The sequence below is a fragment of the Pezoporus flaviventris genome, unplaced genomic scaffold (assembly GCF_033815535.1).
Source record: "Pezoporus flaviventris isolate CSIRO_AGI_PZ_B2104156 unplaced genomic scaffold, CSIRO_AGI_Pfla_v1 ptg000035l, whole genome shotgun sequence".
Taxonomy (NCBI): Eukaryota; Metazoa; Chordata; class Aves; order Psittaciformes; family Psittacidae; genus Pezoporus; species Pezoporus flaviventris.
Window position 1 is genome coordinate 5,069,245 of NW_026892583.1, and position 17,127 is coordinate 5,086,371.

General features: G+C 40.5%; 1 protein-coding gene across 1 annotated transcript in view; it reads left to right on the forward strand.

Annotated features, from left to right (window-relative positions):
• Positions 1–9,648, forward strand: part of RTF1 (RTF1 homolog, Paf1/RNA polymerase II complex component) — a 35,332-nt gene extending 25,684 nt beyond the window's left edge. The window contains exons 10-18 of the mRNA XM_061462312.1: positions 237–324; positions 412–519; positions 1,089–1,166; positions 2,332–2,453; positions 2,819–2,876; positions 3,424–3,501; positions 4,607–4,702; positions 5,005–5,116; positions 6,850–9,648. Of these exons, the coding sequence (XP_061318296.1) occupies positions 237–324; positions 412–519; positions 1,089–1,166; positions 2,332–2,453; positions 2,819–2,876; positions 3,424–3,501; positions 4,607–4,702; positions 5,005–5,116; positions 6,850–6,956 (847 nt within the window). The 3' untranslated portion in view covers positions 6,957–9,648. The remainder of the gene's footprint in view (positions 1–236; positions 325–411; positions 520–1,088; positions 1,167–2,331; positions 2,454–2,818; positions 2,877–3,423; positions 3,502–4,606; positions 4,703–5,004; positions 5,117–6,849) is intronic.
• Positions 9,649–17,127: the final 7,479 nt, after the last annotated feature.

The window sequence follows — 17,127 nt, forward strand, 5'->3', positions numbered from 1 at the left end:
CAGCTCCACGACTGTTTCCCGCAGACTGAAGTCTGTATTCCTTTGAATTACTACAAATAGCTGATCTATGCTCCTGACCTGTTGCTGACCTGACTGAAGTCAGGAGTAGATATCATGTGAGCCACAAGAGTAGCTTATGCATCTGGTTTTGGGCTTCTTGAGTCGGTTTACACCTATAGATCTAAGATCACAGCCCTGCACCATCAGAGACGGATGTTGTTACTTTCTTGTTGCAGGCATGGCAGTGATTCACGTGTGTTTCGTTTGGAGTTTGTCTCAAATCAGGAATTTACTGAAAGTGAGTTTATGAAGTGGAAAGAAGCGGTAAGTTTGCCAGACTTTAGTTGCTTCTTAGCAGCCTTCTGCCAAGAATACTTAGTGGAAAGTAACCTCTTTGTCTCTTGTGTTTAGATGTTCTCTGCTGGGATGCAGCTACCCACATTAGATGAGATAAACAAGAAGGAAGTGTCCATCAAAGAAGCTCTCAACTACAAGTTCAATGACCAGGACATTGAGGAGGTAAACAGTGTGTTGTAGTGAGGCTGTGGCAGTGCTTAAAGGTGACAGGAACTCATGGAGTAGAGCACTAGCTGTTACAAAGCAAAATGATCATAGTATTTGCTCCCTAAAAAGAAGAAAAAGGCTCAAAATGAAGTTGCATAACTGAATAGAGTGGCTCGGTGATCCACCTGTTGTTTGGTGCTCACTCCTGTTTTGCTTCATCCTTTGTGCCCTGTTACCTCCCCTTCAACTTCTGTTGCAGAGCTCTAAACTCCTAACTTGAGTATGGCAACTTAGTTCTCAAGTTCTGGAAAGCTGACAGCTAACATGCATTTATCACAGTTTCTGCAGTTTAATACTTGCTTAATACTGACCAGTAAAAGACTTTTGTAGGCTGTAAGTAGGGGTAATGGGGCTGTAACTCATTACCAAGGCACAGATTTAAAAATGCAGCAGAGAGAGCAGGAGTAAAAAATCTGTGGCAGTAAGTACATTTCTAAAGTGATATTGATCTACTGCTTCTAGTGTCCAAGTACTGAAATAGACATTTCATATTTGCATCTTCTTGTTTCCTCTGCATCTTACAGATTGTGAAAGAGAAGGAAAGGTTCAGAAAAGCACCTCCAAATTATGCAATGAAGAAAACTCAGCTGTTAAAGGAGAAGGTGAGAGATGAGATGATGCCTGCAAGCTTAATGCAGTCTTTGATTTTGAAGAACTCATGAAGCGCTCATCTGGATTTTGGCAGTAGTCAGCAGTAAGCTTGACTTTAAATCTGCAGCTAAAAGGTGGATCTCAAGGTTCATTGCTGAGTTCAGAACACTTAGAACCCAGTTAAAGCTATTGCATTTTTTTTTCCTAAGGGCAATTGCCAACAATTATAGCTGGCTCTTTTTGTGTCCTTTAAACAAGAAGGTCTTAAGCTGCTTTAGAAACCTCTTCCTTTTTTTTCTTTTTCTCCCAGAGTACCCCATTTGGAAGTTCATTTCCTATACTTTTAAAAATAGGGGAAAAAAAAGTCATGTTAAATTGTCTTTTACTCAGGGGTGACCAAATTGTCACTTTATACTGAAAAGAATGCATTGCCAAAAGATTTACTTGCTTGCCACTGAAGTGTTTTACATGCAGACCTCCTGTTGCAAATAGATCTAATAGTCCTGAAAAGCCAAAGCTGAGAAGTCAAGAAAACAAAGTTTTCAGTATCTCTGAAGACAGGTATAACACATTTTGGTTTTATTTGTGCAGTCCTTTTACCATAAATTCGTGCTTAATATACAGTAAAAACAAAGAGTTTGTCTTAATGCTTAGTTTTACATTTTCTGGTTTAACCGTACTGTTTGGTCATGATTTTACTATGCACGAATATGTAAATTGCTTAGTTTTCCATTGCCGAAGGGTGCAGTTTCTGCTTGTTGTCACCAGGTGGCATAATAAACTAATGTTGTTGGTCTGGTGGTGTAGTAGGGGATTCTCCAACTCCCTGAACGAAGTGGCAACTCGCAGCTGCAGAAATGATAATTCTTTTCCTGAGCTGGTAAATAGTGATGTTAAACCATCTAGCTGACTTGCCCTCCTCATGCTGGGACTAGTGTTCATGTTCCTTCCTTTGTTTAAGGGGTTTCAAAGGTCTTCAGAGTTCTTCAGAGTAAGAAGTCCTGTTTTGCCTTTAGCTATAAGGAGAGTTTAGCTCTTTGGTTTTTTCTTACCATGCAGGTTAGAGCATTTGCAGCTGCAATAGGGTTAGCTGCCTGATTCATGGGTCTATCCCTTGTTTCTCTGACTAGCTCTGAGGTAAGGAGTAATGCCTAATGAGTTACTATTTGATTGAAGGCTATGGCAGAGGACTTGGGGGACCAAGATAAAGCCAAACAGATTCAAGATCAGCTTAATGAACTTGAAGAGAGAGCAGAGGCCCTGGATCGTCAACGAACAAAAAACATTTCGGCAATCAGGTAAGTAGCAGATACTGCGAACTTTCTTAAATTATATCAATCAAAATACACAGAGGAGAGAAACTAATGCAGTAGTGAATTAATGGTCAGATTTTGTCTCTTCTTTCCTGTACAATATATTCATGAAATGTGTATTGTGATGGCTCTATTATTGTTTGCTGGTCTCTGTCATTCAGTTAAAACTGTTAAAAAAGTAAATCCTCTTCCACATACCCCAGATAGCAGTTGTGTTGCAATAAGAATAATCTGTGATCAGGATGAAGCTGCAAGAGTGCTATCAGGCGTTTTGTTGTGTAGGGATTGATAAATGACAGTCACTTTATTTTTCTTTCCCCCTACCCTCCTTTTTTTTTCCCTTTCTGCAGTTACATCAACCAGAGAAATAGAGAGTGGAATATTGTTGAGTCTGAGAAGGCTCTTGTGGTAAGTAGTGCTGAATTAATACTTCTGTACAAGTAGAGATGAAATGATGCAAAGGGGGATAATTGCATGGTGAAGTTACTAATTTTTCTAATGATCTGTAAACTCTTTCATATAGACAAATGACAGGATTTTAAAGCAGATAGCTTTCTCCTTTTGATCAACTCAGTTATCAGCAGATTACTGACTGTAATAATATAGTTCATTTTATCTGGGAAAGAAATCAGAAAGGAGACTTCAGAGAATAAAAGTAAAGGAAATATTCAGTTCTCTGCAGTGACACTTCTAATAAGGAAAAATTAAGCTTGTTTAGCCAATCCTAAGTGTTGTGCACCTATTTGGTATGTTATATTCAACAAAGACAGTTTTGCCCTGTGAAGCATAGGACAATAAGTGTGTTCAAATCTTTCCAGTCTAATGCTGTTGCTGGTTTTCCTCTGATCTTGATATTATAGGTAGCTGATGAATGCTTGCATGGGCAGGGTGCTGTGGGAGGATTTGCAAGGGTGCAAGCAGCTAACTGAAAAACCATGTGCTTTTTCTTTTTCAGGCTGAAAGTCATAGCATGAAAAACCAACAAATGGACCCCTTTACTAGGCGACAATGCAAGCCCACAATAGTGTCTAACGTGAGTGCAATGCTTAAGGGCAATTGAGACAATTTGCAGAGAAACAGAAACCAATGTAATGCAGAGAGCAGGCAGGAAAATGTTTGTATTCATTTCCATCTGTGCTGCTATCAATGCTCCAGATGCCAGGGTGAGATACAGTTGAGTGAGATCCTGGTTTCACTATCCCCAAAGAAAGAAAAAGTACTATTTTTTAATGCAAAGTGAGAAGGACATGGGTGATGTGGGTATGTACACAGCGAAGCAGGCTTAGACTTTTGTCTAGTGAATTCTTATATATAGAATTACTCAGATTAGTTAGCTCTGGGGAGACAGCTTGCTTCAGATGTTTCACTTTTCGTTAGTTGAAACTTTCCTGAAAGATCTGTGAAATGAGAGGATACCAGACATTTTGGGCCTGTAATGAATAAAGTAGTTCAACAGGAACTTCCCCCATAACACTGTTGCAAAACCTGCTACTGCAGTCGCTAGCTGTATAAATGATGGATAGCAAGGTGGTCAGCTCCTACTTCTACATAATCTGACTTTGTTGAGGCTTATTCTGGAACAGTATATGGTTCTGATATCAGTACTTAAAGAAGAACTGGTCAGGCTGGTTCTCATCTGTCTCCATAAATTGGCAAGGGAATAGAAAAGGAATCTTACTGCAGGGTTTGAATTCAATAATCATTTCTGAAACAATTCTTTATTAGAAAAGAATCATAACTGAGTAATTTTATTGTGGTAGACAACTGTTACATAAAGAAAATAGTCTTCTAAAGATTTCTTTTCTCCAGTAGCCAGAACTGTAAGCTGAATGCAAGTACATCTAGTGGTGGTGTTAAGAGTGGTCATGGCAGCAAACCATATCAACAAGAAAAGTATTTCTCATTTTCTCATAGAAAGACTTTCTGAAGAATAGCTTTTAGTTTGTTACGTTACACAGATATCAGGGTGATTTCAGTTGTGTCTCAGATCCTGAAGGTGGGGCTAACTGATCTACAGCCTCTTATGGTTCTAGATTCATAGATATGAGCCCTGTTTTAACAAAATGTGGATTTAAATACAGTGATTTTTTTTTCCTTCTTTCTCTCTCATTTTTTATTTCCTTTTTTCCCCTCTGCAGTCCAGAGATCCTGCTGTCCAAGCTGCCATTCTTGCCCAGCTTAATGCAAAATATGGGTCTGGTGTATTACCAGATGCTCCAAAGGACATGAGTAAGGCAAGTTTCCATTTTTGTCTCTGTTACATTTCTCCCCCATCATCATTTTTCTCTAGAAGCCTATGACTAATAGTAGATGTGCATGCTTCAGTGCTAGAAATAGGTATCCTGCAGATCATTATCATAGAAAAGAAGCAGCTTTTTTTTTTCTTGGGGAAATAAAATTGTATTTCTCTAGAGATATGAAAGCTAAACTAAGTGTGTTTAAATGTGTTTGTGACAGAAGTGGGGAAAAAGCTTTTTTTATCTCTGTTTCTCTGGTCCGGTAAGGACTGGAGACTTATCTGTAGTTTTTATTTCAGGGTCAAGGGAAGGATAAAGATGTGAACTCCAAATCAGCCAGTGACCTCTCAGAAGATCTTTTCAAAGTGCATGACTTTGATGTAAAGATTGATCTTCAGGTTCCCAGTTCAGGTGGGTGTTCCTGCTGAATCTGGGGTGTGATTGTCCAGCTCATAATGGTAGAGCTCACTTCTTCCAGAATAGTTCTTTCAAAATCCTTGGTGGGCTTTTGAAAATGGGAGCAAAGACTCCATGTTTGTTGTCTTGATGAGTATCTTGAACTGAGGAGTGGATGTGTGCTAGTGACATCATTGAGAAAACAAGAACAATTGTATTGTGTGTCAATGAAAGCTTGTAGATCCCCATATCCTTGTTCCAAATGCCTAGGGAGAAAGGTAATGAGTGTTTTCTGATGTATTCTTCCATTCTACAGTGTCTGTCTAACAGACTTGCATAATCTCTGGGGAGCTCACAAGGGTATTGTATTTGATAAGCATTGATACCTACCTTGATACCTGCTTTGTTAATTTGTCTAATCAAAGCATATCTGTCCTGAGAAATGGGTTTCTGATGTCCTGTTCCATAATCTGTGTACCTGCTATGTGGATACTGTTCCCTAACGTTGGTATTGCAGATAGTATTGAAGTAAAAAAACAAAATGCTGGGCAGAGAGTGAAGGTATGCTCATAGGCACAAACTTGCTGACCCTTTCTCTTTGCGATCTTGACTTTGAGAGCCTGGGATGTGTGGCAAGAACAGTTCAGTATCAGTAGAATCATTTAGGTTGGAAAAGACCCTTGAGATCATAGAGTCGAGCTACTAACCTAACATTGCCAAGTCCACCGCTAAACCATGTCCCTAAGCACCACATCTGCTTGTCTTTTAAGTACCTCCAGGGATGGTGACTGAACCACTTCCCTGGGTGGCCTCTTCCAATGCTTGACAACCCTTTCGGTGAAGAATTTTTTCCTAATATTCAAACTAAACTTCCCCTGGTGCAGCTTGAGACTGTTTCCTCTCATCCTATTGAGCTGTTTTCCAGTGGAGGGAGAGCATTTGGGCGTACCAGTGCAATTTGACTCATGAGGCTTATTCCTTCTTGCATTACCTAGTATTAGAGCTGTGAAGTTTCTTGGAGGACAAGTTAGAAAGTACTGTAAGAATGCACAAAGACTTAAAGCCTTGTCAAGAAAGGAAAGTAGGAGAGGTTATCTTTCCAAAGTAGGTCAGGATTGTAACTCTGGGCGTAAGACTACAGAATGAGGTAGGAGACTTCCTAAAGCAGATAGTGAGAGTTAAGAACTTCAGAGAGTTAGCAGGCAGATGTTAGGCATTAGGCACTAAAGGACGCTGAAAAGCAGGAAGGGGACTGAGAAGGATGAGCGACACACAGTCTAAGCATGTTTTTTTTTCTCAGAACCCCATTTTGGCATTTTGGTTTGTGCAGTTTTCTTTCTTAACAGAAAAGCCTGGGGTTTGGTTAAAATGTGCATTGTAGGCATGGATAGGAAAGTCTACTTCTCTCCGCTTATTATTTCTCTTTGTGCTTGCTGTTCTCATGGGATAAGGATACATCAAAGATCCCAGAAAGGCCCCGAAGGCTCTGTTTGTATTGTGATTTCAGTGTGCTATAGAGTAGTTTTCTCAAGAAATGAAAGTATACTTATCAGCAGAAAGCTGGATTAGCAGAGTCAAAATTGCACATGCTTTACCTATGAAGATAAGCTACCAGATACTGCCTGTATTAACTGAAGGTCTAACCTGATTTATATGTGATTTTGTGGTGAAGTTGTTAGCAAAAGCAACAAGTAAAAGCCTGCAGTTTACACGTATTCCGATCCTCATTCTTTTCTTATCCCCAACAGAATCTAAAGCATTGGCCATCACCTCCAAGGCTCCACCGGCAAAAGATGGTGCCCCTCGGCGATCATTGAACTTGGAGGACTACAAAAAGAGGCGGGGGCTTATTTGAGCATGCCCACTCTGCTGCTTCTGATCCTGCATGCTCCATGGCGATGTCCTACCTTTTCTTCCTCACTTTTCAGTTCTTCCTTCTGGGTTGGAGCAGCAATGGAGCTGGGAAGAGACTCTTTAAAACTGCCAGTCATCTGTAACATAAACCATTCAACTATTTACTGTATAGACCTCCCTTCTTGCCCTTTCCTCCTGCCCCCTCACAAATGTGGATCTGTGCTATTTGGGGTCTCCCCATCTCTTTTAGTTTGAGTTTTGTTTTTATTTTGTTGATGCAGCTCGTTGGTCCACTCTGTGTTCAGTATTAGCCTGAGGTCTGGATTTCCATAGGAATGTCTTGGTGGTTGCAGGATCGGCACTTGGTGATCTTCCCCCAGATACCACCACAGGCACGATGAATAAACATTGGCGCAAGACCTTTGTGGCTGGAAGGTCATCTGCACTTTCTTCCTCTTCTTCTTCCTCCTTCATCCTAGCTTTGGAGAAGGGAATCTTCAAAAACTGGCTTAGGTTCAAAGTGTAAATTTTTTTGGGAGGGTTGTGTGACTTTTTTTCAGGTGTTTTTTATCATTTTTAAGCTGCAGTACTATTTGTATCCGTCTGTCACAGTTCTTTACGGCTGTTCTGAATTTCTACCAGCTGTACTTGAGCATCTGAAATTGCAAGAAAGAAACTCATTAAATGTGATTCTTCTTACTAAAACGGCTTGGCTGATAATAGCTGTTTAACTTCACGTTCCCTTTCTTAATTGTACGTAACTGATGAGAGAGAGGCACGCAGCTCTTGATGTGGGACTTGTCATCTATAGCACGTTTGGAGTCTCCAGCTGTAACTGAGTGGAGTAGCTTTTTCTGGGATGGCCCTGGGGTGCTCATTGATTGGGCTTTAGTTCCTTCTCCAAGCCTCCAGTATAATGCATTTGTAAGTCATCATGTCTTTACTTGGGCTCCAGCTCACTTTGTTTCTTGCTTTGTGAACCATTGAAACAGGGCTTCTATAAACAAATGAACAAACAAAATCACTTTGTGTGGAAGGGGAAGGACACAGTAAGGACATAATAGAAAGGTCAGTGGGTAATGTATGAGAGGTAGCTGATGCTCGTTTTTCATATGTAAACTGGTACAAGAGTGCAACGCTAGCACAGGAATTGTATGGCTTTATGGAATATTTGACTGGACACAAAGTGACAGCTAAATTATCACTCAGGTGTAAAAAAAATTTAGAAAATCAAAGTGTAAATATAAGTGACATTTAACAAAGAACTTTTCCAAACAAGATGCAACTGAATATATGGGGCTAAGAACTAAATTAAAAGAGAATTAGAAGTCTAAAAGGTTAGAGGCCCTCGTTCAGGTAAGCGTGCAAGCACGTGTTTGTTCCTACTCAGGCCAGTACGTATCTAATAACTTAAGCACTGAACTGGATAGGAATGTTTCTGGGGGACCCTGAAGAGGGAAAATGCTGATGCTCTTCTTGTGTCAGAGCATTACTGTTTTTCTGAAATCATTCACTGGTTGTGTTTAAACCTGTGTTTGATACTTTCTTGTTGGATTCTTAATGAAACTTTAATCTAGTTCTTATTTAACTTTCTCTTCCAGTTTTTTTTTTTTTTAACAGTAGCTTTAATGAAACATGTAATTGTGTGCAGATTGATACTATGAACTGTGTATAAAAAGAAAACCTATGAAGCAGCTCTTACCTACCATGTAAACAAATAATCCGAAGTCCTCCAGTACTTATTTACTGAATAGTCCATGTTTCTAGGACACATGTGGGTTATTCTGTAAATATGTAAGCATAGACTGTTTTATTTGGTGGCCTATTTTAGCAGCTTCTCTGGAGTTGTAGTAGGCTCAGGTATATGTACTTTTAACTTTTTAAGAGTGAATTTATGGAATCTGCCATACCAACTTCATAGGAGACATCATGATTCTCTGTGTACATATGCATTTGATATGATTTTGGTGTTTTTTTTTTCCCAACAGCTTCAGTGATGTTACAGATTTGTAATTAAAAAAAAAAATCTAAACTCATTTTGCAATAGCCAGTTTTCCAAACAATCACTCTCCAGTGCTGTGCAGAGATAATGCCAAATCAGGAACTGCTTTTACCACAGAAATGCCTCAGAGCTCTGAGGCGCAGTGACAAGTGGTCTCAAAAGGTAACGTTAACTCCAAGTCAATATTTTTAATATGCTTGCCCTTGATGTATTGGTTTTAGGTAACTTCTACGCTTGGTAACACAAGAATAGGTTGTACTACAGCCAAAATGTCAATGAGACCCGTACAGCGTTACAAGTAATTTTTAGTGGAGATAACCAGAGCAGTGAGTTAAGAATGCAGACCTGAATGATGAATTAATCTTGGTTATCTGCAGCTATGAAACTGCCACTTACCCTCTCAAAATCTCTGGATTATGCTGAGATACTGGTTTTAAAAGAGGTAACAGTAAATTACCATGCAAACCTCTTATGTCGAGAATAATACATCAAGAAATTACTCTTGAATAGTTACAGAACTGTGTATGAAAGCTGTATCTTTTTTCCTTTAAGTGCATGTAAAGGTGAGTGACTACACCTCCCACTTGTTAGAGAGGGAGAGATTTGTTTGCTTTGTTTCACTGGTGTCCTAGCATAGTTCATCACAATTGTACAGACTTCTATAAATAAACTTGGTTTGTTGGTTTAATAAGGTTGATTGTTTATCCCTTGATCTGAGGTGCTAAAGGTTTCCTGTCTGGACATTCTTGTTTAAAATACTAATACTGTAAGTAATGAGAAGCAAGCCTCTTGTTTTGCAAGGGTGACTTGACTCCTAAATCACTGTCTAACAACTCTTAACTATTCCTAAAATCAAGCAGAGCCTCTTCGAAGGTCAGTTCACTTGTACCTCTGCTGCATCTCACTGAAAACACGGACATTGCTCATCTTGTGGATATCCAGACTACTTTTGTAATCAGAGATGCTAAAGCACGTAGCTGAACTTGGAGAAAGCTAGCGAGTGAGATGAAGCAAGGCTGTTCTCAGGGGGTGCTTCGTGGGAGGATGAGGCATACAACAGGCATAACTTGAAATGGGACAAGATCTGTCAAGAAGTAAGGAAGAAAAATCTCACCCTTAGGACCTTAGCTCCTAAGGTCCTAGTTCAGACCTTAGTCAGAGAACGGACTAGGTTGCCCAGAGAGATTTTTCTGTCTCTATTTTGGAGGTTTTCAAGAGAAGGCTGGATTAAGTCATGAATAACATGGTCCAACCTTGCAGCTCAGCCACCTTTGAGCAGGAGGGTGGACTAGAGACCCCTCTGAGCTCCCCTCTGACCCAGATGTTCCTATGATTCTATCTATACTGCTTTCTCCAGTTTTGCCTATCAGCCCTGTGTGCATTGACCCCATCCCCTTCCTACATGCACACACAGTTGTCTTTCAGACATGGTCAATTATTATGAACTGTGTGGTTTTTCCCAACATATGGATACTTTCTGGCACGCTCTGGGTGTGCATCTGTAGAGCTCATACTAGGGCTGTCCATGAAACAAAATTCTCTCCCTAGATTTATCACTGACCAGGCTGAAAGGCTCAGCCTGTTGCACTGTAGAGTGAAGAGCTGTAAGTGAGATTGATAGCAAAGTGTGCCTGTGATGCACTTTGAACAGCAAAATACATTTTGAGTCTTCCACCTCCTTATGAGCTTTTTTTTGAATGCATGTGCAAGGTCCCAGATCTTCAAGGGATCTTTAGGATACAGGGTCTTGAGGATGAGTTGACAGTGTTTTAACTGGCTTAGGGAAGGATTATCAAGCAGAGGGAAAGATGTTGTGCCTCCAAGGAAGAGGAATCAGCGAGCTGTGATGAAAGTGCTTCATAGCTTGTTCATTCCCAGCAGAAGATGGAAGCAGAAGAAGGTGAGAACAGAATGAGGAGGGGGCAGAATTGTGTCACTGGTTATACAGACTGGGGAGTAAAAAGGCACGTGGAGGTCATCTCAAATTTGGCCTTTGGCAGCTTTGGTTTTCCCTCCATCTTAACTAGAAGATCATTGCACTTGTTCAGACAATTATAAGCATTGAATTTTAGGGTTCTTAATTGTGGGCAATGTACTGTAAATTTTGGTATTTAAACTGCTGATACGTATGCAGCCTTGCTACTTTCAGCGCAGTAACTTGGTCTTTTAGAGGGAGATGCTTAAATAGCCAAAAATGGGTGAAATTTTACCTTTTTTTCTTAGTTATAGCTGGTATAGTTAAGCACTTGCTGGTTCTACCTTAGCACCATTATCAACCCCTTGAGATTTTAGCCCCCCTCCTGCTCACTGGTGAAGGGATATCAATATATTAGTGATTTCTTTACTCTCAGACAATGTGGAGTTATCTGGGTTAAAAAGAAAAGGCAGCTTTCTTTTCTGCTTTGTTATTTGGACTGCAGAGGTATAAACACACACACTCGTGGTGACATCTTGAACTTTTCCAGCTGTTTGAAGCCAGCCATTAGATAGTTCCTTCAGGTTCTGTATGCCTTGACAACTACAGGCTTCTACGGTGCTATGGAGTCAGGCCATAACAAGTAGGTATTTCTCATGTGCCAGCCTTTAGACACTTGACCATTTTTCATTAGAGTTCTCCTTCCTACTGAGTAGAAGCAGTATCCCAGCTAAGAGAATGAGCTAGTAAAGTAGGAGCTTCCCTGGAATAGCTAATATATTGCAGTTACCTTTGAGTACCAGGAGGCAGGGTGAGTATTGATAGTACTCATGATGGTGTGTCTGGCATTTTGTATTAGACCAGTGTAGATCACGGTGTCCAGTTTTTGGGTTCCCCAGTTCAATAAACTACCTGAACTACCTGGAGCAAGTTTAGTGAAGGAAGGGCTACCAAGATGGTCAGGGGTAGTGGTGGTTCAACTGGAAGATGGTAATGATGTAGCACTGTAATACTATACTACTGTGGTTAGTAATGGGCCATAGGCTTAAGACCGAGTCTGTAAGGTGAAAATAGCAAGGTATAAACAAGATCTGCAGTGTAACAGAAAAGGCAGCTTTAAGAGGAGCTAATAGCAGCCTTCCAGTAATTGTGGAGTAGTTGTCTGCTTTGTGGAGTAGTTGTGTATGGTGGGAAAATGATGCAACAGCACAGTTTGAAACTAGTGTCTGATTAAAGGTAATGAAACCACTCTGGCTTCTCTATACAGTCTATGCATAAGTTTCTTAGTTTATATCTTTTAATTGAATAGCAAATGTAAAGAGCAGTTCTACTGCTATAGCCCACTGCTGGGGACAGCGCCTCTCTCCTTAAGAAGAACCTGGAATTTAACAACTGGATCTTATTAAGTTCATAATCCTGCATTCCAGCAGTCTGTGGGTGATAAAGTGTGTTTTCTGTAGAGCAAATAATTAATGGGAGTGTGATTAAGTTGGGTAGAATGTATTCTTTATCATTACCTTTGCATTCAGTCTTCAGGAGTGAAACGAGAGGAATTACTGGAAATGGGAAAGGACCATGTTCTCTTTAGAAGTGCTGGCACCTGGTGTCAAAGAGTGAGCTGACTCCTTTAAGAGACTTAATACCCTTATGCAGGATGAAGTAAGGCATTGTAATTTGCTTTCTTAAAGCTAAATAGTTATGGAGGGGGTTTCTCTGTGGTTTTTATTTTTATTTTTATTCACATGAAGCTTAAAAAAATCAAAAATTACTGACTTTCCTTATGTTTTTTGATCCCGACATTAGCTGATGTCCCTAATTCCTGAAAGCTGGCTGCAGAGTCTCTTCTCTACTAAAACTATTTATATGCCATTCTGAGCTGCTGCCTCTCCTCAGCCTCATAATCCCCTGACAACAGAAGAAACACTGAGCCCCAGTGAGGGTAGAAAAGAGTGGTCGTAACCTGGAAAGCACCGAGCACCTTTGGTCCTTGAGGACAAATACTATGCAACCTTCAAGACATAATATGCACTGCTGTCTGATAGCTAGCTTCCAATCCCTGACAAATGTGGCACCTGGTTTGAATGAACCGTGTTATTTCCACCCATGTTGTAGAAAACCATCATGCAGTGATGGTTTCTGAAATGATTTTTAAGGGAGGTTAAAGTTTCCAAATGGGTTGATTGGGAAACTGGTGGTTACTCATACGAAAGCTTGCAAGCAGCATCAGTGACTTAACTGCATGTGCATGAATTACCATGGATCCTGCACAGGTTTGTTTTGTTTTAGTAAATCTATAACATTTTGCTGTATGAGTACTGTGTTTGTGAGTACTGTTGTGGAGAAGTTAGAGTAGGCCAGAGCAGAACCCCATGATCACAACAAAGGAGGAAAGGAAAAAACCCCTGGAAAAACCTTGCTGGAAGTCTCAGGTTAATGTCCTAAATATCATGTTAATTCTCAAACAAAAATATCACATTTCCTTATTCTTCCTGGTGCAGGTTTTTGGTTTGTTTGGTAAAGCCCTCTTAGTTTGTTCTGCAGAAAATGCAAGGGTACATAGGGTAACTATGTACCCTTGTAAAATTACATTTACTATGTACCCTAGTAAAATTACACTGCACAAAAGTAACTTTGCCAAGTTGCTAAAGCACATTCAAGATTCATAAATACAGCTTAATACTAAATAATGTATGTGAAAACAAAGAATACAGGTTCTTCTTTGGCACAAATTTATATAGGCACAATGACCAAAATGCATGAAGGCTTTGGGGAGTTTAGGTTTGTGGTTCAGTGGGTTGGAGGAAGGAGCAGTACTGATTAGAAGGTGGGAGTGATTTGCCTTTGTAAGCAGCATGAACAAACCCCCTGTGCCTTGTTTCCCTGTGCCTGTGAAGGAAAGAATTGAAAGAAATTCAAAAGATCTTCACTTAGGAGCAGGGAGGGGGAAATCTCAAGAACTCTGAAATGTGCCACTAAATCAAGCAGATAAAACTTTATCTGAAATCCATGATGATTGTGACTTTGTGCTTTATAAAAGGACTGCTCTCAAATCATTTGTTTGCTCTCCTTCATGACTATGGTCAAGAAGGCAATTGCTAGGTAGCCCACCTGGGGCACAGGAGTATTTCCCTTGAGCGCGACAGTGTTAAGTGGTGTATGCTTATGCTTTATCCCTTCTATATAACACTTCCTGGTGGCACATTTGCCAACAGGTAACTCACTTCCGTTATTTGTCAAGGTGAATTGCTGTGTAAAAGATCAGGTATGAAAACCAGATGTGCTGCTGTCAGTTTTAGGTGTTTTACTGGAAGTGGAGGAGTACAAGGTGATGTGAAGTCTGCATGCCAGTGACTCAGCAGCCAACATGTGGATGCTATCTCAGTCCTAGTGAAGCCTCTGCTGCTTACCTATACCTGGTATTTCTCATCTTAATCATGCAACAACTGACTTAAAATAATTATTGGTATGGCAGTTAGAACAAAATTGTTCCTTCTGTCCCATATGTGCTTTAGAAGATTATTATGAATTACTGTGTCTTCTCCCAAGAGCTGGTCCTAATGCAGTGGGGTTTTTGGCTTCAGTTAGCACAAACACGAGCTCAGCAGTTGGTTTAATATTGTTGGCTTCCTTGATTTGGGCAACCACCCCCCCCCACCCCCTCCCTTGATCTACAAAACCCAGCTCATGAACAGCATAAACACAAGAAAAGAAAAATACAAGTTTTTGTTTCATACGTTGCTCTTGAAGACTTAATACTAGCCATGAAAAACTGAGAGTAGCTATTCCTTGTGTAATGATGCTCTCCCCTCAGAAGTATTATAATGGAGGCAAATTGTTTTTCCACTATTAAGGTAAACTTGAACACTTGAATAAATGCTGTCTTCACCTGAAAAAGACTGGATTAATTTCAAATGCAAAGCAGTCATTTTCAGTTTTGCATCAGGATTAGTTGATAATTAATTGATTTTTATGTCCATTGCAAACTTCCACAATATTTTCCCAAATGCTCAACAATAGCAGAGTGTGATGGTAAATACAATTTAAAGTAAGCTGAGAACAATTTTAGCATTTTGTAAAATTGTTTTACTCCCAGTAAAGGATCTGCTGTGAAGAGTTCTGCAATTCAGCTTAGCAAAATCTGGGAGTAGGAATGTAACAGCATGTAATCCCATGTGACAGCATGGGATAGATACTCTTCAACAAAAAACTCTCACCTTAAGCTAAAATCCCTTTGCTGCTTAGCACTGAACAGCTTTTAATATTACAACATTAATGTCACAGATTACACTCCTGGGTTTCCTGTTGCTATGCTGCCTGTTTCAACAAGTATGATCTGTTCGCAGCAGCTAGTACTCCTCCAGGGGCAGGTAAGAGTAATGAGGGGGAAAAATGATGTTTATATATTGTATCCTGAAACCCTTTAGGGATGAATGGCCAGAAGCCTGAAAATGCACAGTCTCAAATACCGTATAACAGTCTATTTAGCCTCTGTTGCAGTGGATGGGAAGACTCTGTGGGAGGCAGTGGGAATTGGATAGAGTGCTCATGAAGAGTGTTGTCACTCACAAGTGACCTGAACTGTGAAGTCACAGGACAGGACTGTTCCTGTGGTGATTATTTGGTGTTACATACTGAAAGCTAAGACTGATGTCTTTGTAGACTGCCACACACTAAAGTTTTGAATGCTGGGCAGAGACAACCTGGGTCTGCCTCTGGTCCTGCTCTCTTCATGAAGTGATGCGTAATGGGACACACTCTAATCTACCATAGAGTCATTGCTCATGACAAGGTTGTTGATGCCTTACTAACCATAGGTTATGACTATAAAATTAGAGAGCATTTAAATTCTGAAGGCTGCTTATTGCCCCTTTGTTTCATTGTGTTCCTGCTCAACTTTTGCCATGAAATGAATTCTTCATTTTATCCTAATATTTACATTGGATATTAGTTCCCTTTTTGAAGGGAACAATGATGCTAACCTACCCTTGGAGGCAGAAACCAAGTCCTGTTCATTCATAAAAGATTTTAACCCATATGTCGGGTTTTCTTTACACGTACTAGGTCTCAACTACACTGTTCCTCAAAGTACCTGGGTATTTTTGGCCTGACTTGTTGGGGATGGTAGCAGAGGGCCACAGCAGAACAACAGATGGTTTTTGCAGATGCTAAAAGAGGGCCAGATTGACGTGTGAGTTTGTCAGGCATGTAACTAGATATCAAATGCGATCTCAACCTCAAATTTGAAGGAGGAGGCTAGCAGAGGGGCTGAGTGGCTGTCAAGAGGACACAGCAAGTGGTCCATGCTGTATGAAAGCATTTCTACCTCTGGCTTAGTATGGGCTTTCTCAACACCAAAAATGAAGTGTGGAGTCTAAGCCCTACTACTCTCCTGTGTTTATTCACTTGAAATCTGTGATGAGATGGCAACAACAGGAACCAGGAAGGAGGCACACCAGTTGTTCCTCAAACAACCTTTTCGACTGTCCCTTCATTCTGTACCTTTCTCCTTTTGCGATGGGGGAGCATGGGGCTCAGCGAAAGCAAGGTCTGGGGTGCTGGGATGGGGTTAGGGGATCTAGTGATGCTGAAGCTGTGGTGCCCAGGGAGCAAGGAGAGTGTCAGGCAGCACCTCAAAGGCTGACCCATACAAACCTGGGAACTGGTCTTCAGAAGCAGGGCCTGGCTTTGCCTGCTCCACTGATGGTCTCTTGCCTCGTCTTCCCAGTTCCGTGAGTTCAGGAGAGCAAGAGGCAATGCTACTACAGAGCATGCTCATAAGCACCCTTCTCCAAACACCTTCACTGGCTGTTGGCACATTTGTAATAACACAGCTGTACTTAATTGGGTTCTGGAAGAAATGTGCCTGGAGTTTACTATTGCCTTTGGTTTCTTTCTAAACAATATACATATATATATGTATATTTCTACTCTTACTGCTGTGGCTGAAAACTAATCCTGGGAAAAGACCAGCATGGTATTGTAGAAAGTCATTCAGTATTAACAAGAATCTATTTGTCAAGTTCAGGGAGGCAAAGCACCGTTCAGCCATGGCAGGGAGCTATGGTAACCATGCACTTGGACAAGCACATTCAAAAACATCCCCGTGAGGAGCACACAGGGTTTCCTTTAATCTCTCTTAAAAAAAAAAACAGAACTAAAATAACAAATGGCTACAGAATGCACTCATCCAGGAAATCCACCTCATCAGGAAACTCTTGGTTCTTCAGTAAAGCAATTGATGGAAGTATCTTACCT